Source organism: Melanostigma gelatinosum (assembly GCF_949748355.1).
Source record: "Melanostigma gelatinosum genome assembly, chromosome: 13".
Classification (NCBI taxonomy): domain Eukaryota; kingdom Metazoa; phylum Chordata; class Actinopteri; order Perciformes; family Zoarcidae; genus Melanostigma; species Melanostigma gelatinosum.
In genome coordinates, this window is record NC_136646.1 from 10,965,206 (window position 1) to 10,986,849 (window position 21,644).

Sequence of the window (21,644 nt, forward strand, 5' to 3'; positions counted from 1 at the left end):
TTGAGGGGCCACTGAGACATGGGCACATTGTGGGTGTTGGTCTCTGCATGGGATTTGTTGACAATAAGTAGAATACAGGATATCCGCCTGATACTCTAGTTATTATAGTATTGCTGTAACTCTTCCCCCAGCTGTAGAATGGGTTTATGTGCGTATGCAATATCATTTGTCTCACTTCTAGCCATTATATTCCTCTACAAAGCCAGGATCTATGTGTTTATTGTTGATGTGCGTTTGTAATATTATGCCCGTTAAAAAGTCTCCTGCAGCTGCAGGACTGCTGTGTTTATGTAAAAGACTTTGAATATGTGGTTTGCATGCAACAACATTAGGTCCACTTACGACTAGCTGTGCGTTCCTCTGCAGCTCCAGGACCTGCGCCGTATGCTGCTGGATCATGAGCAGCTCCTGTTGCCGGAGCATCTGCTGCTGGGAGAGGAGCTGGAGCTGGGCCGCGTGCTGCAGCGAGCTGCCGCTACCGTAAACCCCCGACCACACCGGGGCCCCGCGCTCAAGCACATCGCCTCCTGTGGAGCAATGGAGGCCGTTTAAGGACCACTCTTTGGCATCACATTTTGTCACATTAACGATGAAGAAATGAGCCGGTGTTGGGCGGCATTTTTACGGCTTCATTTCTAAAGATTAAAGACAACATTTCCCACAAGCCCCAGGGAGGACAGACTCTGTTGCAGTGGCTCCCGACCTTTTTTGTGAGATGTAAACGGATTTATCCACATATTGAGACTACAAGTATCCCTGGTTGGGAATCACTGCTCTGTTTAGGCTTCCTGTTAGTTTGTTTTCTCTTGCACTCCACAGAAGAGGATAATCATGTTTCAAGTACATCAAATCCTTCTCTTGTTCATGCTGCAAAGCAGCAGAGAGCAAAAACTACTGGCACACAGTCCACAACACCATACAGGGGGGGGCTGTCAATCCAGTTGGCTTTGGTCTCATTTGTTTACAGGAATTACCAGCACTAACATCTGCTGTCAGAATGAACACACGGTGATCATTGCCGTCTGCTAAAATGCAAAAATTGTCATTTTATAAGCCATGAAATTGGCAAACCAATAGCACGCACTCATACTTTAGATTTCACACACACACACACACACACGCACACGCACACACACACACACCGTAGTGTGACAGGTGTTCAGTGGGGATGACTATTAGCTGTCCAGACTGTGGGTCCCTGGCAAACTGGTAGTGAGGGGGCATGGAGGCTGGCAGAGAGGGTGGGTAGCCTGGGGGGAGGGTCTGGTGGAGTGAGGAAGGACCCAGGCCTGAATGGGAAGAAAACAGAGTGACTGAGAATGGGAAAAAAAAAAAAAAAACATTTTCCCAGCTAAGCTAAGACGAACATCAACTCTGCATCATTCTTCAGCCAGCATCTACCCACGCTGAAGCCGTAGTAGAGTTAAAGCAGTGAGCACACGGCGGATTTAGCTGCTTTTTTTTGAGTGATTTGGTGTTTTTGCCCCGTGTGTCTAGACAGAGCTGGCCCTCAGGGAGCTCCGCATTTCTGTTTGTGTTTCCATATTTTCAGATGAAGTGTTTATGTTTGTGTTTAAACTCACATAAGTATGCGAGTGTGAGAATGTGTGTGTGTGTGTGCGCGCGTGTCTTGATGCTGTTATTTCTGGAGCGTTGGCGGAGCAGGAATGTCCTGCAATGATCAAGAATGTCTGTGGGCCTTGACCCCACGCGGGCTGCTGCTGGACGAGCTTCTGGACAGACGGAGCGCCTCCCTCTGCTGCTACACCAATCACAAAATAGCTACACAGGCGCATGTACAATTTTGAAAAAGCACGCCACGCTCTGGCGTTGAACCAATTTGGACTCTTTCGTCTGAAGCACCAGGTTAGATAACGCGGCTGACAAGAGAGGAAGACGTAGATGCTCACTGAAAAGGCCAAGAGCTGCTGGTACTACTGCTCAGCGTGGCGGTCTGCTGCACTTGTCCACATCTGTCAGTCTACCTCAGCGGACACATGAAGCTTCAGCTCACATGAAGACACGGAAGGTCATTCATCTGACACGCGAGCTTTTGCATTTTGTCGTGCATGCGGATGCTTGTTTTAGTCCAAATGCCACAGATTTTCAGATTACTATCACATGCAAATAAAAAGCAGCACATCGTGATGTTTGACATTCAGCTTGGGAATGAAAAAATCACTGCCGATTCATTCTTTGAACTTATAAAATGATTGCAATCCCAAAACACACGCCTGACTTCAGCCACGATACAAAAAAGGTGTCACGAGGAATATCAAGGGCAATCTGGGGAACATCTAAACAGGAGCTTGTAGCCGTTAAGCTAGCACGCGCACGTCCACATACTGTATGGAGAGCTGGACAGCCAGACTGGGGGGGCTCCAGGTCGGGGCATCCAGGGGTGAGAGGTGAGAGTTGAGGGGTCGGGATGCCACCGTCCTGCCCCCGCCAGGGCAGCCCCTCCCGTGACCATGAGGTTGGGGGTCATGAGGCTGGGCGTCATCATACTGGGGGTCAGGCTGCTCGACATCGGGGCTTGATGCATCTGAGCAAACTCAGACAGCTCCTTGGACTCTCTGGACGGAAACAAGACACTGTTTTATGCGACGCTTTGCGTGAACATTTCGATTTTAATGAACAAAAATATGCAATTGAAATTGTACCTGAGCACTTTCTCCTGCTCGCGCTCCAGCCGGCTGGCCAGCAGTCTGTCATCGTGGTGACGGCCCCGGTCCTCCCCTCGCTCCTCATCTATAATGGGTTCAGGCACAGATAAAAGATGTTTAGGAGCTGCATCGCTGAGGCTCCTCGAGTGTTTGAACCCTGATCCTGCATGGAATACGCTTTATAGAAGAGAATACAAACTGTGAAAGAAGATATGCAGGAGGGCCGAGGTGAGAGGACGCAATAATGTGGTGAGAGAGGAGCGAGGGTGACAGCCGAGGAGCGAGGGGGGGAGAAGACAAGGAGACGCTGGCTGTATAATGGTGACACCACACAGCATGTTATAGCAAGAGAGGGGAAGCTAAAAATACCATGTTGGGCCACATACTGCGCGCGCGCACACACACACACACACACACACACACACACACACACACACACACACACACACACACACACACACACACACACAGTGATAGCTCTCACTCTGAGTGTCAGCTCTTATCAGTTAATAGTCTGGTGACACAGGAGACGTGTGAACAAACCACTACGGTCTCACTACACACACACACACACACACACACACACACAGTCTTAAACCCACCGTGCTTACTATGAAGGCCGACGGCAAAAAGACACGAGATGGAGAATAAAAATGAATAAAAAAATTGAAGGAAAGCTGCTGCACTCAACCAAGCAGTCCAGAATAAACATGAGGTCCTCCGCCTCCTCTTCGCCGTTAACCCTCCTCCATCTCATCGACACTGACTGAAGGTCCCCGAGCAGCAGAAAGGTTTTATAAGAGTGTGCTGAACCCTTCAGTTCTGCTCTAAAAGTGTGTGTGTGTGTGTGTGTGTGTGTATATGTGTGCAGCCCGTAAAGGGACAAGGGACTTTAACAATCCCTGACATGCTCCACAGGAAAGGTTTCAAGACTGTTACCAAGGTTACAGGGAGCCTGTCCCACATGCTATCCTCTCTGCATCAGTAAGCCAGCGATTAGCGCTGCACACCCCCCCCCCCTCTTGCTCTCTCTCACACACACTCTTTTCACTTCTTTACTTCCTGACATACCTCTCTCTCTTCCCGTCTATCAACCTCGATCAATCGATCTACATCCATCCCTTCATTTCTTATCATTAGCCTTTCCTCCTCCTCCTTCCTGCTTTCATCCATTCCGCCATCCCTCCATCCATCTAATTGTGGTTTGTGCGTAAATCCTCAGCTGTTTATTTAGAGCTCTTCTCAGAGTGAGGGGCTGATGCTATTAGACCAATCACTCTGCTCAAGCAAGAAAATGAATAAACGCCCACAACAGGCACACACAGTTCCTCAAATACACTCTCACACAAGAGTGATCCATTGCTTAGCAACGCACCCATGGTCTTATTGTAATTCAAGGCTTGTTTGTAGCTTTTAGCAGCACTCTGTAATGACATGTTTAATGCAGGGAGGGTGGTGGTGGGAGAGCTGAAGAAAAGAGTGGAGAAAGAGCAGGGGGCCTGAGGTGGGACAAGGAGGGAGTGCCGCTACAAAGGCCTCCTCACAGAGGAAGGAAGGGTGGGGAAGGAGAGAGGCATTCAACGCAATGAAAAGAGCAAGAGACGGAGAGCGAAAGAGGACGGAGAGAACATGGAGCTGAGAGAGAGAGAGAACCAGAGAGGAGGAGAAAGACGGAGAGAGAGCGCTGTAGCTGAATGACCTTGACGCACAAGAACACAGCGCTGTGTGGCAGGAATTGCTATGCAGCACAGAGAGCCGACAGACTCGCCAAAATTAGCCTTTCAACGAAATACATCCCATGATATCATTAGGAATTTAGGGGGGGGGGTCTTCTACGATTCCAATCGTGCATGAAGACCTCAAAGTCAACCAGGAGCTGAAAACATGACTGATCCAAAAAGAAAATGAATCTTCTATTATTCATGGGAACCAAAATGAGGAATCATTTGCTCCTGGTTCATTGAGCTAAAGGGGATCTGTGCTCCCTGCGGCGCCATTCTGGGAGAGTTGTAGGCAAAAGCAGGAGGAAGTACATTAGAAATAAAGTATACTTGATTTAACGTGCCAGAGACGATCAAACACAAAATGACTTGTGTGATCGAGCACTTCTCCAGTGATCAGAGCGGTTCCATTTGTACCTCCATCATTCACATGCAAGAAAACAAGAATTCACTGTTTTTGGGCATTTCTTAGATAAGAGGCATCGTTACCTTTGATAGCCGTTTGCAGCAGGTTCCTCTGAGTGTCTGAGGGTCCACTGGTCTGTTTACTGGCGCTCCCACTGTCTCTCTGCCGGGCCACGGCCACAGCAATGCCAACCGGAGGGTGGCGCACCTCCCCCTCCCCCTCCCGGCCGAACGAGCGGGCGCTGTCCGGCCGCTCCTGCTCTCGCTTCAGCTGGGGAGGCATCCGCAATGCCCCTGAACCGCCTGATCCGACCGAGACCCTCTCCCTGTCTCTCTCTCGCTCCCTTTCCCCCCTGTCTCTCTCCCTTTCCCCCCTGTCTCGCTCCCTTTCCTTTTCCCTCTCCCTTTCGGCTTCCATCCCGACGCTAGCCAGACCCCCGAAGGGCCCCCGGCCATCCGCGGCGTGCCTGGCGGACCCCGGACCTTCGGCGGCAAAGTTTCCGCTGTATTTGATGAGACTCTGCATGGCCGAGACCTCAGTTGGATCCGACCCTGCACCCCCGCCTCGCTCTCCCGCCAGTGACCCCCCGGGTCGGTAGAGTGCCGACGGGTCCAGGTAGCGTCTCTGACTCCCCTCCTCACCTGCACGCCCCATTCCGTGTTGGGAGGGGTGTGTTTGTGGGGAATGGCTGTGGGCGGAGTGTGTGTTGCTGCTGCTGCTGCTGGGCCGGTGGTTTGTGTGAGGGGACATCTGTGTGCGTTTGGGCTGGCTGTGGGGAGAGGAGAGTGTGTGTGCATGTTGGGCTGCCAGGGCGGCCATGTGACTCGTGGCATAGTTGGCTAACGGGCTGATGGCGTTCCACTTAGGTTCCGCCCCCGCCCGCTCTATGCCCAATCGGATTGAGTGTTTAGAGATGTCCCTGCAGTCCGGACTGAACCGTGATTGGCTGGAGGAGTAAGACGCGTCCTGGCCTCGTTTACCAACGGAACCATTGGTACAAATGACAGAACCTTCCTCTCTTTGATTGCTTGAATCGCCAGACTGGGAGAGTCGAGGATGCTCAATCAGGCTCCTCTCTGGAAACCTGTAGCTCTCCCTGTTTCTCTCCCGTTCACGCTCTCTGTCGCTCTCTTGTTCTCTCTCTCGCTCCCTCTCTCGCTCTCTTTCTCGCTCTCTTTCTCGCTCTCTGTGTTTGTTGTCGCGGGCCTGCGAGGCGATCTGGATGGGCCCGACCCGCTCGTCGTAAACCTCCACAGAAGGCACATACGTCGGCGCGCTGACTCGCTGCTCCCTCATGCACTCTCTGGGTGTGGAGGGGTGAGGCGGGCCAGTGGCGGAGGGCTGGAGCGCTGGAGGAAGGGCGTAGGAGACGTGGAGGGTCCCGGCCGACGTGTCATTCCTCCGCTGTCTGTCTGAGTGAGAGTTTGAGTTATTGGAGTTAGCGTTAGAGTTATGGTTGTGGTGGGGTCGAGAGACCCCCTCTTCCTCCCGACCCCCTCTGTCTGTTTCTGGTCCGTGAATCCTCCCACCCCCGCCTGAAGGGAAGGAGTGCCGTGGAGGCGACGGCCGGGATCTGGGCTGCACTGCGGGAGGCTGGGGGTGGGGCTTCTGCTCGTGGGGGTGAGGGTGGAAGGCCCAACTCTCCCGGTCTCTCTCCGTGTCCCGGTCCCTTTCTCTCTCCCGGTCCCGGTCGCCGCTCCTCGCTCGGCGGTCCTCCTCGCTCCTCCCGTCCTGCGTCAGGTCCACCACGCTGTGTGGCCTCTGCTCATCTCTCGACCGCTCTCGCTCCCTTTCCCCCCGATGAGGGCGGTCCCTGCCCCCGTCCCGGGACGTCCTCTGGGGCGGTGTGGAGTTGGACGGGGCGGTCGGAGGAGGAGGAGGAGGAGGAGGAGCAGATGGAGGGTGGAGAGGCAACTGGCTCACGGAGGCTGGCAGGTAAAAGCCCTCTAGAAACACACAGAAGGTCAGACGCGTGAGTCTAAAAGTCCAGGACTAACTCTACATGTTAGCATGAAAACAAAATAGGAATCAAAGCAGCTTAAATGTTCCCTGTTTCTGGCTCAGTTCCACAAACAACAAGTCTTCTCACCAAATGAAAAGGCTTGACATTACTGTCACTCATGCATCGTCAGGATATGAGCGAATCGGAACACTAAATTCCGCCGCTAGTCTCCGTGAACGTTGCTGCTGACAGCGACTGACCTTTATGAGAGTCGTAGAGCGGGTGCTGGGAGAGAGAGGGAGGATCCAGGTGCCCCAGGGACAGGTAAGGGCTGGAGTACAGGCTGCTGGGCAGTGGAGCGTAGCCTGAAGACACACACACAGAACATGGCATTACAATGTAGTGTGTAGAAAAACTGAGACAATACAATAATACAATTGTTTTTCTGGCTCAGTCGGGTAAATATTGGGGCTTTCTCTCACTCACACACACACACACGCACACGCACACACACACACACACACACTTTTTTTTTTACAGGGTTACAGTCGACCCCGTGTCACCTGCAATGATTTGTTTTGTTCTCGCGTTGAGCTCGAGGTCGAGGTGTTCTGCCCGACAGCCAGCTGCTGCTCTCAGAGACCGGGTCTTAATATAGACAAAGCCTCGCGCCTGCTGCAATGCTCTGGATTTCTGTGTTCACCCAGAGAGGGTGAGACATTCCCCGTTCCCACACTCCGGCCACTCCGAGAGATATCAAAGACGCCGCTGCCGTTCCAACACGAAGCGGCGAGCAGCAGAAGTATAATCTGTCTCCTCTCCGTTCTGAGAGGCATAAATGGAGAAGCAAGAGGAGGCGTGCGGGGAGGGTGACGGCGGTTAGAGGAAGGCTCGGGGAGACGGAAATATAAGAAGAATGATGTGACGGGACTAAAGTCTCTTGCAAAGCTCTCTTCAGCTAACAGCTAACCTTGATCTCTAACAGCTTTGATACGAGGTTCCTGTGCAGCTACGGTGCATCCCAGGCAGATGCAGCGTCTACCTCTCCAGCTTTCAGTAACTTTAGCTGCTGTGAAAGCCAGACACCAGGTATTAAGACTCTCATCTGCATGAAAGACTCTGCGCATATCAGAGCAAGTCTCTAAGGCTTCTTCAGCCGGCAGGAGGTTTTTAGCTTATTTAGCTTCTGACACGCCGGCCTCAATTCAGGCTAAACTTTAAGGCGAGCGTCAAAAGTTCATCCGTCTTTTATCCGTCCATCTTTGGCTGAATATAAACTCCACCAGCGCAGATCTTGTATTAGAAAGCTTAATTTAAAAAAGGTGTAGTCCAAAAACATTTTCATAAGATCAAAGCCAGTTTCATTTATGGTCGGCATTTTTTTCAAATTAAAGGGATTTGTCATCGTTCGTGGCGGGGTCCGCCATTACCAAACTGGATTCTGTTTGAAGTCACACTAAACATGCGTGCATGTTATCCAGCATTAAAGGAATAGTTCGAAATATAGATGTATAAGCCAGTAGCCGTTTAGCTTAGCATAAAGACTGCACCTCTTAAAACAACTACTTCACACGTTACATCGTGATTCAACCTGGAACTGCTGCTGAAGCGACGGCAGTAAGATCGAGACCAAATCTTAAATACCCAATCACACACACAATCTGCTGTGTTTGGAGACGCACTGGACACGATCTGTGTCACACGGGCGATGCAGTCGGTTTTATAATGAACCTATAATAGAATTCATTGTCCTTCTCCCTTTACCGTGTCAAAATACACTGCGGGATATACGTTCCCTCCTATCGGACCTTCTTCTCCAGCGAGACTTGATAAGGAGACACAGAAGGGAGTATCGAGGGGAACGGAGATTCAATCGCTTACCGAAGAGCGACAAGAGAGGTCCACGGAGAGGACAGAGCACACAGAGGCGTATAAATACCTTTGTGTGTCTAAAAGTGTGTTCATAAGCTAGTTCAGGAGGGAGATGTTGTAGGAAAGTGGGACAGGAGAGCTACAGAGAGGGGAAAGACAGAGGAAGTTGGACAGGAAGAACAAGAGAGAGGATGATAGATGACAGTAACGCATTACAGCCGAAGGTAAGAGACCGGTGGAGGACGGGGGAACACTGGACGCATATAGGACCGAGCCGGCAGCAGCAGCAGCCCAGAGACAGAAATGGAGCAGCGAGGAACCAGAGGGAGGAGCCTCCTGGGCTTTGGACAGGAGCGCACCGGGAGAAACGTCGTGAACGTAAGAAGAGGAGCGGAAACGTCCGTTGAGGCGAGCGGTGACTTACCTTCGTGAGCGTGTGAAGCCCAGAGCTGGGCCATCTGCAGACCGCTGGGATTGGCCGATCTGTACGAGGGGTCAGAGGTCAGGGGGGAGTGGCCGGGGTAACCTGACAGGAAGGGACTGGAGCCCGCCGGGAAGGCATCGCCTATCAAACAGAACCAAAGCCACACTAATGAGTTACCACTGATTGATGAAGTGCACGCCGTCACTTTCCCCGTGTGCCCGTGTTTAATCACATCATCGCTGAGCCAACGTGCACTCTGCTTCCACGAGACAGAAGGAGACGGTTCATGCAACCAACAACTGAGAAGCAACAATCGTCACAGCGCACGTCATCAGATCTGGATTCACATTTGGCATTTCAATCTAATTGACAAACAAGTTATTCTCACCACTTTCTAATTGTTATCTTGTGTGTTTTACCAAAGATAAAACTAATTCCCCCGAAGACACAGAACTAGGCCGAGTACGGCCGCGTCCGAGACCTCTGCTCCTGATTTTCTCGATTAACGCTTTGGTCCGTGAAGTGTCAAAAGAAATAGCGCGGAACGCCAATCACCAGGTCCCAGGGCCCGAGTTGACGCCCTCAATGTTCTCGCGTTGTCTGAAGACATTCTTTTCTACGATGATGTATGACAAAGAGAAGCAGCGGATCCGTTAGAGAAACTCTAACCACACAATCTGTAGGATTTCTCCCACAAAACAGTTTCTGCTTGAAAAATGAAAGAAACCGTTCATCGATTATCAAGACGGTTGTAGATTATGTTTCTGTCGACTGACTGACTGAGTTATTGTTCCAGCTCTCAACGTTTCAGACACACAGCGATCCCTTTGTCACCCTGAAGGGAGAAACGATTATTTTTCCAATATTGCCACAAACTGCTACGGCCTTTAAAGACCAACTTTCACATCACAGACGTCAACTTTTCTTTTATGATAATAAAAAGCCCAACGAGTCATTGTGACCCTGATGATTTAGAAACCTTCTGCACACAGTGAAGTGTTTACAGATATGACGACATGTGTGTTGACGTCACACTTCACCAGTAGACCATCGCGGACAGAGTGACTCCTCGTACAACCTTCCATATCTCTGCATGATACCGTTATCGGTTGTTGTTAGAGTCCATCCACAGCCTGTGTGAACACTCGTGAACTTTGAACCATCACTGCCTCTTCCAATCACAACTTCCTAAGAGCTGGACAAGGGCTTCATGTTTAGCAGAGAGTTCTCTCTCCCCCCCCCCCCCCCCCAACCGTACTGAACGCCCTACTCAGCCATTACCGTGATAAAACTAACCATGTGTGTAGGGGAAAGGATACGGGCGAGGGGGAAGGGACAGTGTGTGTGTGTGTGTGTATATATATATATTAGTCCTGTGGGAATCTGAGAGAGACATGCTGTGCTCACAGAGTTTCCCCTGCATCTAAATCAGTACATTAAAACTGAAGTCCGTCAGCACCTGCACACACACACTTAGTATTTTAAAATCAATAGCAAATGCAGCTTTCCAATTAATCACAAAAGGAGGATTAATGCAGTGTGCATCTAAACAAATACAGTGACGGTGGATCCTTCTTTATAAGACACCATGTTTGTGTCTCTGTGTGTAGCTTTAAGGAATAGTTCATCAAAAATACAATCTTTCTCTGACCTGTAGCTCTGTTCATAAATCTAGATTATTGTGGTGTTAGTTTTGGAGGTCTCGGCTGTAGAGACGTCTGCCTCCTCTAGAATACAATGGGACTATGTGGAGCTCGGCTTGTGGTGCTAAAAGCTTAAAAAACACACACACACACACACACACACATTTGAAAGACTCAACAGCAACGTCTCGTTCCATAAATCACGACCCGGTTACTGAAGATGATCCACAGACCGTGTCGGGAGCAGTCTCATGTTTAGTGACATGTGCAAACACTTTTGCAGTGACTGCACTTTGAGTCAGAGACCCTGCAGGAGCTCCAGACACGTAGCACTGAAAATGTGCAAAAAAACAACACGCGACATGCACAGAAGAATCCACACGATCACGCCAATTACTGGGGACACACACACACACACACACACACACACACACGGGTAAAACCTTCAGTCTCAGTACATTAACACTTCTGGAAACACACACTGAAGAGCAGCACGGCGATGAGGTTTTACCTATCTGTGTGTGTAGTGTAGTAATAATAATCTATTATTCATCATAGCAGAGACCTATGCACACACACACACACACACACACCCTAATTTGGTGATTCATTACGACTAACGGGTGAAGTGTCTTTTATGCACCGAGCATGTTCTCTCTGAATGTGGTCACTGGTGATAAGAGCGAGTGTGGTTTAACACTACAGCAAACACCCGGTGTGTGTGTTTGTGCACTTACAGTGCAGCCAAACAAACTTCAAGTCAGTCAATAATTTGTCTTCCTCCATCACGTCATGAGCAACGGCCATCTGAATTCACGTAGTCTTCCTCTCACTGCAGCAGCTCCTCCTTCTTCTGTTACTCCCTGCAAACATTTAAACTGACGCGCTGACAAAAACATACCAATAGTGACCTCTGTCCCGTCCAGTAGATGCATTTTTTGATTAATGACGGCGGTCAGCGCCAACCTCCTGTGTTTCCTGCACTGCTTCACTGTTAACGTGAACAGCAGCTGGAGACGCACCAACAACGTACTACAGCTCTGATGCAGCCGTAGCCGTGAGGTAGAAACACAAACAATTACACTGGACTACATACGACGTCAATCTCACGACATGAGGAGACTATTTGAATCCAGTGCTGGAATTATGGACAATAAAACTACTCTGTGTGTGTGGAACAAAACGCAGGCAAACTGAGCACACAGAATACAATCACGACCACCACCTGTCAAGGATGTTAAGGTCCTGGTGGGATGCCAGCAGTTTCAGATTCCTTCAGGCCACACACACACACACACACACACACACACTAGAGTATGGATCAATCTCAGCATCACAGCAGCCTACAGGCCTTTTGTCCTTGTGTTAGTGCAGTGAGTGATATACACACACACTAGTTATGCTTCGTGCCAGTGATCAGGAAAAAAAAAACAATCCCAAATTCCCTTTTTCCCTTGCTGAACAGTCCAGGGGAAGAAGAAGAGGGAGTGGGAGAACGAGGGAAAACATTTGCTCTCCTCGTTCCAGAAACAACATCCAAATGTGAGCCGAGAGGGAAATGTTTCTTTAAATGTTTTGCAATTACTCTTTCATTACCTCCCTCTCTTTCTCGCAGTCCTTTCCTTCCTTCCACTCTCTCCCGCCACAACTCCATACCCGCTTTCCCACACACACACACACACACACACACTTTGGCTCCCACTTCACAAGACAGTCAGTTGGCCATATTGGGAGAAGCAAGTTGCCAAGAAACACGCTCACCGACTCCCAACACGCTCTCGATCCTCCATTTTCAGATGCTCGTAGGAAACGTATCTCCGCATCAGAGAGGGGAAGGCCTGCAGGTGATCAATCCTGAATCGAGCGGCAAAAGCAGACGCTCTCGAACACACACACAGCCGCCCACGTGGTGAAAATGGGAGGGATCAAACTCCAACGCAGGAGTCTCGATCGCAAATCGAAGCGTAACGGAATCCAAACAAAACGGCAAAACTGGATCGCGTACAAAAGCCCTAAAAATATGAGGGAAAAATCTCTGCCACAAACACACACTGTGAACCCATCTGTTATCCATCAGTGGTACTCAGAGCAGGGTTAGCTGTGGGGGGGGGGGCTCTCTTATTATTGATCTCTGGTTTTTATTCCCTGCAAGAAAAACTGTAAAACTCTGCCACAGCTAACTGGCACACTGACACTGGTAACTTTATCCCTCACAGGACACACACACACGCAGAGGGGTGTGTGTGTGTGTGTGTGTTAATGATTTCAAAATGTCCAGGTCTAGTTTTTCTGCCTTGCGACTTGTTTGGAGGAAACTATTTTGTTTGTGAGCTCAAGCTGAACACAAACAGTTTCTCCGCTTCACTTAAAAATGTCTCCGCTCAAGTTACGACCCTGTGGTTTGACAAGCCGCGCTGGCGGTGTGTCAACGTGCAGTGTGGTGGCGCTTTTGTGTTATTGTTTGTTCACGAAAGAAATGACACCACACGTTTGCAAAAAAGGGATCTGGTATGCAACTGCCTGCTGTTGTGTATAACGTGTGCGGGGAAGCAACAGAGATCTGGTTCATAGTTCATAGTTCGAGGAACATGTATAGATATATGCATGTATAGATATATGCATGTATAGATTTAAAAGCAGCACAACTGAAACCACAAACAGGAACCATACAATGGACATTGATCAACAGGACTTCACGAGTAGCAGAAGCAGGTTATATTTGTTGTTGCTTATGATCCAACACTGCAAACCTCTTAGCAATAAAGACTTAAGTGTGGATATTGTACGTCTTTCCGACTCCCACAACAAGCTGCACATCACTGCTTTAATTACACAAGTGGTGCAGAAACCAACGTCTTTATTAGCTTCTTGGAATGAAAGTGCAAAATGTGCTGACTTCAGCCAAAGACAGATGATCTAGTTGGTATTTGGTAAAATGCTGATGTTGTTCTGGTTTCTCGTATGTTCTTTAGTTACTGAAGTTCAACAGTTTAAGTATATTTTTGATGTCGTATTCGAGCTGAACTATCCGTTGTCTTTACAGGTACATTTAGTTTTACTACTAATGAGTGCTGGGAGAGAGTTTTTAGTGCACGTGGGGGAAACGTTTAGGATCAATGGGTTGCTCGTCAGACGCAAATACAAACCTGCGCCTGTGTCACAGAGTGTTGCATGTTGGAACATTGTAAACAGGACTTGTGAGGACACTGGTTTCATTCAAAGGAAACTTGGCTTTAGTCAACTGGAACACAATCCAAAAGGGAAGAACCTAAAGAGCCTCTGACAGTGGTACATGGTTAAACGGCCGCAATAATAATAATAATAATAATAATAATACTCTCTTCACAAGCTGATCAACTGAAATTATAATGAGCCGTTCATGGTGGCTGAAGCACAGGTGTTCCTCACAAGATTACCAACAAAAGGCTCCGTTCTATTACCCAGTGAGACGCGACAGTGAGCCAACACGCACAACACAAGAACCCAAACGGAGCAACCGCAATTAATATCCAGCAACAACCACAGCAGTGTGTCTCACAAAGGGAAATGTATTCACCTCAACGCAGCGACAGAAGAGAAACATACAGTTCCGAGTTGTTTCTTGCAACTCACTCATGCAAAAGTTGTTCTGACAGTTGAATAGAAACACACCGTGTGTGTGTGTGTCTCACTGTGCCGTGCTGTTGCACTCACAAATCTCCTGTGAAGACTGCAGGTGTTATTTTGACACACTCCTCGGTACCAGCAAATGGAAACAGGCGCACACACACACACGCAGTGTCGCACACAGACAGAACGGCATGCACAGTTGCGATGAAACGCAAATGCCAGCTCTCTCTACACCCCTCTCACAGGGTTTCGGTCGGCTTGTGGCTCGACGGTTCATCATGAACTGAAGTGGCGCGGACACAAACCCACCGAGGTGCTGACTGACAGCGAATCATCTGATCTTCTTTCTAAAAATACGTCGGGAATGTTATCGGCACATTTCTCGTGACAGATGAGATTAATCCTGTGATGCAGAGTTAAAACCCACGGCGTGTTCATTTTTACAGTCTAACGACGCGTCGGTAAATCTCAGCGACATTTGGGACGTAAAAGGTCAGGAGTTAAACGGTCAAATGAGCAGGTTGCCTTTGAGGCTAAAGCACGAAGCAACGCCGCTTAATACGAGACGCGCATGTCTAACCTGCTCCGTGCGTCTCTCAACGTGTCACTACGCGTTTTAAATCTGAACCGTAGTCTGCTGGGGGGGGGGGGGGGGGCATATAATAAACCTTATGTAATGGGACCAGTAGAGACTCAACAGACACACATAACGCAGTGTGTGACCTTAGAGTGTGAGAGGCTGTTGTTTGAGTTAAAGGGAGGCTTCTGGCAGACTGAATGACTGAGCTAATGCTTTGGGTATTTCAACATGCCACGGCACGCTCGTCTCACACACAACTGGCCTATCATTCTTATGTTTGACAGCTGTGTGTGTGCATCATATACGTGTGTGTGTGTGTGTGTGTGTGTGTGTGTGTGTGTGTGTGTGTGCGTCGTTTGTTTGTCTCTGACAGGTTTATTGTGGCAGGGCAACAGGGCCTTGTGCTTTCTCTTAAGGGGCCTGTTTCTCTCCTGAAGGATTCAATTAATCTGAGAGGGGACGTGTCCGAGCCACATCTTCGTTCTCTCCCACACACACACACACACACCTACGCACGTACACACACACACACGGGGGTCTGTGTCTTGAATACATATAAACACACACTCACCACATTAATTTTAACGTAAACGGACACACTAACCAAGTGGTGTGGAAGACAAATTGGTATTGGCCGAGACAGCCCTGCCCTGCCCCGCAAGCTGCATGAATTATGCTTACACTAGTGTGTGTGTGTGTGTGTGTGTGTGTGTGTGTGTGTGTGTGTGTGTGAGACTGAAAGAGAGAACATCTGAAGGGCTACCACATTTATCTAACCGTGTCAGATGTGTTGTGGTCAGGATAAATCTCTTCCTTTCTCTCTGCAGAGTCCCAGGGGGAAACCCCAGCTCTAACTGCACTAAGCACAATCACATGCTCCCATTCCCATCAAGACCTCAATGCTCTCATCTACACCGGTCCCCTCACTCACACACACACACACACACACACACACACACACACACACACACACACACACACGCTAAACAACAACCTCAGCTTCTATCCCTTGAAAGCAAAACACTGCTTTCCACGTTAGGGATCGTGCCCACTTAGTTCTCCTTCTCCATTTGTCTTCATCTCCGTCTATTGACTTCCCTTCTCTCTGCACTCGCTACAACACCTTCATTTGCTTCTGCGTCGCACTCCGATCTTCTGCTACTCCCTGGTGAGCGCTGAAAATGTGTGTGTGTGTGTGAAAGAGAGAGTGAGAGTGAGATGAGACTAAAACTTGCTGGTTCAGGCGAGTTATCGCCTTTGTTTGGCCGCCGCCGCCCCGATAGACATTTGCGCCTCATTAAACACGCATTTGTTCCAATCCGCCCTCCTGAACGTGTAAGGTCATTCCACGCACTTTAAGTTATCATCTACATCAGCAGACAGTTTATGGAGGACAGAGATTAAACCTACGCCCGCCGAGACATGCACGCCTCTACAATTTCTACCTCTTCAGTCCGGGTACCGATACCTGGGCTCAGCATGTGCACGTGCAATCAGACGCAAACACAGATTTTAATATAGTGGCCCCATTGCCACCGGTTTTGCCGATTCCAGCTGTCACGTGCATCCCTAATTTCTACCGCTCTCAACACACGGGGAAAACAGCTGGTGATAACGGGGAGTGAAGTGTTTCCCGACAGCTGCAGCAACATCGTGTCGTTGGTTCAGGAGAAGAACAGAGTAATCAAAAAGCAAGGGAAGATATCTCACGTGCCGTTTGTCAAGTGATGTCTGGGAAACGCGGCGCAAAGGAACGCTGAGTCAGCTCTAAAAATGTGGATGAGATGGAATTTTCCTCCGCATAACAACCAGGTGCATAATCTGGATTCTTGACGCCCCTTCACAATAAAATAATCTGCGACCTTTGACAGCGATAGTAGAGTCTCTCCAGCAGGCACACTTCAGCAGGTCCTACCTCTGCTGCCAGAGGGAGGGAAGAGGCCAGATGGCCTCAATCTGGTTTTGGGGGGGGGGGGGGGGGGGGAAATCCGGCAGACCACCTCTAGACAGAGGACCATTTACAGCCATTTCACATCTATAAACAGTGACCCAGACAGACCCCATCGTGTTTAGATAAAAGCCTGTGTGAATGAATTGGAATACTGCAGGTATTTGCTGAAGGAATAATAACGTCTTTACAGAGTGTATGTAGCCCGAATGTCAACAAACCCTCTGCGGCTTCACAATGTAAAACAACCCCCCCCCCCCCCCCACGTCAACCTTTTAGTTGTGGGAATAAAAAAGGAGACACTGTGCTCTGTTACGGTGGAAATCCTCTTAAAACTTAACTAAGACCAACAATAAGGGAGGCTCCTCTCAGGGTGCGTCAACAGCAATAAACAGTCAACCCTGCTATCAAGAGGTCGGCCAAACACAACAGCGCAAAACAAACGCACTGAATTCCACGAAGCGCATGTCAACAAAGACGGTAGCGGGGTGACCTTGGCTCCTCTGGTCACACGCCAGTTCCTTGAGCTCCAGATTCTCACCGTGTATCGCAATCAAAACAGGAACACTGTGAACATTGGAGAGGGTAATTATCCCGTGACCGGGCTCGTGCGGCGTTATCACAAGCACGGGACCGAGATCTCAATTGGGTTTGGTTAATGTAATGTGTGGGGATTTGATATTGAGGAGTGCCATAAAGCTAAACGACCCACGTCGTGCGCCGCCGTGTTGTTAGTGGGCGGAGAGGTTGCGAGTGAGCGTCGGGGAGAGATGAGAGCGAGGAGGTCAGCGTGTGGGCAGAATAAAATGCATCCCGCTTTAAAGGAGCGTTTAAACTGCCAATCTGGGACGGAACAGCGGTAGAGAGTCAATTCCACTTCACAATCCCCCCCCCCCGACCCACAGCAAGCAATTGTAAACTCATCTCAGAGCCACAGGGGGCTGAAACACACTGCCGCTACAAGGACACATTTTACCCAGTGATGGTGGTTTACAGCAAACCCACACAGCTGATCATTTCACCTGAAAATACTTACGTGTTATTCTAAAGCTGCACACAAAAATGAAATGAAATCAGTTCAACTAGCTGCAGTGAGGCGCGCCCCGTGCTTCTCTTTGCCGCGGTACAGCCATCAATCATCCCAATGCTCCCCGCTGAGAGTTGATTTCATCTCAGACAGCTTTTTCACGTGCGTGTGCGAGGTGAGTGTGTGGGCTCCGTCGGTGTGTCAAATTAGCGTTTCATCAGAGGCCTGCCTCACTTTACCAGACCTCTAGTAGCTCACACTCCAAGTGACAAGAGCTGCATTCATTGAGCCCACGCTCTGATGACAGGGACGGGGGAAACACGGATAAACCGGAATGTTATTATCTCCGGGGTTTACCTCTGAAGAGAAACCAGAGGAACTGTAATTGTATCCGTCTGCAGCTTCATGACTTCAGGGGGATGGAAGTAACTCGATGAGAGCATTTGTCAGACTTTCCATTTTCCAAAAAGACACAGCAGACCCATCTTTCCCACACACACACACACTTTGAACCTAAATGACAGCGCTCCGAATTTCCCTTTGACTTGACCACAAAAAAAGTATGTAAACACGCAGCGTTATCGCTCCTTTTTTTTTGCACCATGTTATTTCAAGGCTTCCATACTAATAGCAGGAGCAGACGTCACTGGGCAGGCAGTGAAAGTAAAAAGGAAATCACCAGGGAATAACATACATAACATGATCTACTGACTAAAGACACACACACACACACACACACACACACACACACACACACACACACACACACACACACACACACACACACACACACACACACACACACACACACACACACACACACACACACACACACACACACACACACACACACACACACACACACACACACACACACACACACACACACACACACACGCAGGTTTGCTGGCCAAACGCATCGAAACCATCCCGTTTGAACCAAACGTGTGCTGATTCAAGGTGCACGCACACACATACTTGATCTCTTTCCCCTCACACACATTCCCCCAGTGTACTTAAAGCAGCAGCAGCACACACACACACACACACACACACGTAAAAGCAGCATCAGCCATTTGCCAAATGTTCCAGCAGAGCGGCTTTTACTCCAAATACCTGAGACTGAACCACGGCCATTTTTACCTCTCACAAACACTCCAGAAATGTCCCTCCAGCGGGGGTAGAGGTGGTCTGCCTTCGCTCTGCGGTCGCAACTTTGCCACCCCCACTCTCCCAAACACACTTACACACACACACACACACACACACACACATATATATAAACCGCATCTGCTCTCACAGCGGTGACGGTGTAACGGTCCACATGCAATCCAAGACCATTGCACCCTGACCCGCATAGTGCTGCAGCAACACCCACACCACCACCCTCAACAGTCGGCCCCTGTTCGGTGCCTTAATAAACCCACCGCCGTGTGCACACACATTTCCCGCTGATGCGTTGATCGCGAAGGCTGAGGATCGTCAACGTGATCAAACACTTTCACATGTGAAACTTGTCACCGCTTTATAACAGCCACACCTCCTTATGAAACATACGCCGGGGCTACATTTCCCAACAGAAGACCGTAGCGGCATCCAAGAGATGACCGCACATGATGACACAAACCGTGCGCATTATTATTTAAATTTTTTTTTTTTTTGCGCAGCGTTATTTCAAGTTAATATTTGATTATTTCAGGGTTGTGCTTTTGGGGGCAGTCACACTGCAGTCTAACATCGAGTACTTACTGTGGTGTGGATGTAGGTTAATGGCCGATGGCAGGAATTTTCCGGAGTGGAGAGGCGGCGGATGACTCGCGCCCAAGTGACCGGGCGAGGGAGCGATCCTCCCGGCTGCTGCCGCGGCTCCGAGTCGGTGAGACTCCATTGCGAGCCCCGCCAACAACGGGGGTGGTACGTGGACGGATCGGGGAGGTCCAAAATCTCTGCCATCCATTATCCACAGTGGGGAAAGTTGTGAAAAGAAATAGTCCGTTCGGAGAGGCCCCCTATTCTGAATAAGCCAGTTTTAGGCTATAATAGTGTCTTTAGTTTTCCAGGCGATTCGGGCTCCTTCTCAGCCATCCTGCTGCCCTAGAACACACAACAAGAACACACTCGCTTGATACTCGATCTGAAGGCACACTGAACACTGGGAGCTGGTAGTTTGAGGATTTCTCCCGTTTCCAGCGAACAGGCGGTCAATACGAGCAATGACGCAGTTTGGAAAACCACTTCAGAAACTAAGCGTTGAGCCCGCGGATCGACCGTAAACACGGACACGTATTCAACTGAAGGTCTCGGCTTTAACTTATATCCACGATATTATGATCTAATGCGATGTAAGCAGGACCAGCAGCGCTCCGCCCGCACACCGAGCCAAGCAGCCGCTCCGGGGCTCCTCTTCCTCGGGCAAACACAACCAGGAGAGAGGCGGCCAGTCAAAACATGCAGCGACCACGCGATGCAACACGGACACATTTTAACAACCTATTCTGACCCTTCTTTCCGATTACCCAGCTGTTTCCTAACCCATAAAACCAGCAATAGCTGCGGGACCGAGCCGCCCTGTAAACCAATACACCATAAATACTGGAGGCGCATCAAATATAAATTTCAAACGGGTTAAAAATAAATACGGGTCGCAAAACGCCTGCATCATTAATCAGCGGGGTTAGGGGGGTTTTGTTGCCCGCAAATGCGATACTGAGTCCGGGCTGCTCCGCGTTTGGGTGCTGCCCAAACGCGAGAAGATATTTCAACCCAACCCGTATAAACACTTTAAAACGAATTCCTCATTTCATATCCACGGTCTACCTCGTGGACCTGAGCTCGAGCTGGTATTTTAAGAGAGAATAACGCGATCCACGGATATTCAGTTTAATCAGCACCGACTCGAGCGATGAGTCTTTAATCTTTTTAAAAAGGTCGATTTTTTTTAAAATCATTTTCGCAAAACAGATGATAGAGCACAACCTTCGCATAGAGCTGTGTGTGTGATATTAAAAAACATTGACATATAATAAAAGTTACTTTAAGGAGAACAACAACACGCATTCGAGACTTTATCCGAAGGCAACGAGGGGAGCAACAGTAGGGGTCTCGTGGAACCTTTTTATACATTTTGCCCGATAATAAACAGGAGTCGTGTGACTTATGTGAACTGAAGTTAAAAAAACAAGGCGAAAGTCGAGTTAACCTTCACAGGCTGCAAGCAAACGCATCACAGCAGCGACTCGTGATATCCAGGCGGGTCTGAAGAACGGCTCGTGGATCACAATAAACCTTTATTTTGTTATCGTGGGAGAAATACACCAGACCGACACCAGTGTTGCCTCCAAGCCCTCCGAAGTGCACACACTGGACGGTACACGGTCCGTTCCTCCGCCGGTGTCTTCCATGCGGCACACGGCAGCGGAGCAGCACGGCTCTTCAGCCACGTTTCAAACTTTTCACGGTTCTTTTAACGACACACTAAACTTTCTCGGCGGAAACGTCTCGAACGTGGGATTTTCGCACCGACAACAGCGCCTTAAAAAACCAAAATGTCGTACGCAAGGAAAAAAAACAACCTCCGCGCCCTTTTCACTCACATTTACAGCCCAAAATTATGTTTTTAAACACAGAGAACTCGAGACACTTCAGCGCGAGGAAGAAAAACCAAACGAGAAAAAAAAAAAAAAAAACATGCCGAACGCTTACTTGAATGTGTAAAATCCGGGTGAAATGAGCTAAAAACGTTTCTCAAAATGCGTCCAGGTTGCTGGGAGAAGTGGAGTAGTCCATTACAGGCTCGTCCGAAGGTA

The 21,644-nt window shown here is 49.2% G+C and overlaps 1 protein-coding gene across 2 annotated transcripts in view; it reads right to left on the reverse strand.

Annotated features, from left to right (window-relative positions):
* Positions 1–21,629, reverse strand: part of tnrc18 (trinucleotide repeat containing 18) — a 40,703-nt gene extending 19,074 nt beyond the window's left edge. For both annotated transcript variants that reach the window (XM_079281984.1, XM_079281983.1), the window contains exons 1-9: positions 21,541–21,629; positions 19,588–19,932; positions 9,032–9,172; positions 6,996–7,100; positions 4,877–6,739; positions 2,664–2,751; positions 2,347–2,576; positions 1,143–1,289; positions 343–527 (exon numbers count right to left, since the gene is read on the reverse strand). In XM_079281984.1, coding sequence (XP_079138110.1) covers positions 343–527; positions 1,143–1,289; positions 2,347–2,576; positions 2,664–2,751; positions 4,877–6,739; positions 6,996–7,100; positions 9,032–9,172; positions 19,588–19,795 — 2,967 coding nt within the window. In that variant the 5' untranslated portion in view covers positions 19,796–19,932; positions 21,541–21,629. The remainder of the gene's footprint in view (positions 1–342; positions 528–1,142; positions 1,290–2,346; positions 2,577–2,663; positions 2,752–4,876; positions 6,740–6,995; positions 7,101–9,031; positions 9,173–19,587; positions 19,933–21,540) is intronic.
* Positions 21,630–21,644: the final 15 nt, after the last annotated feature.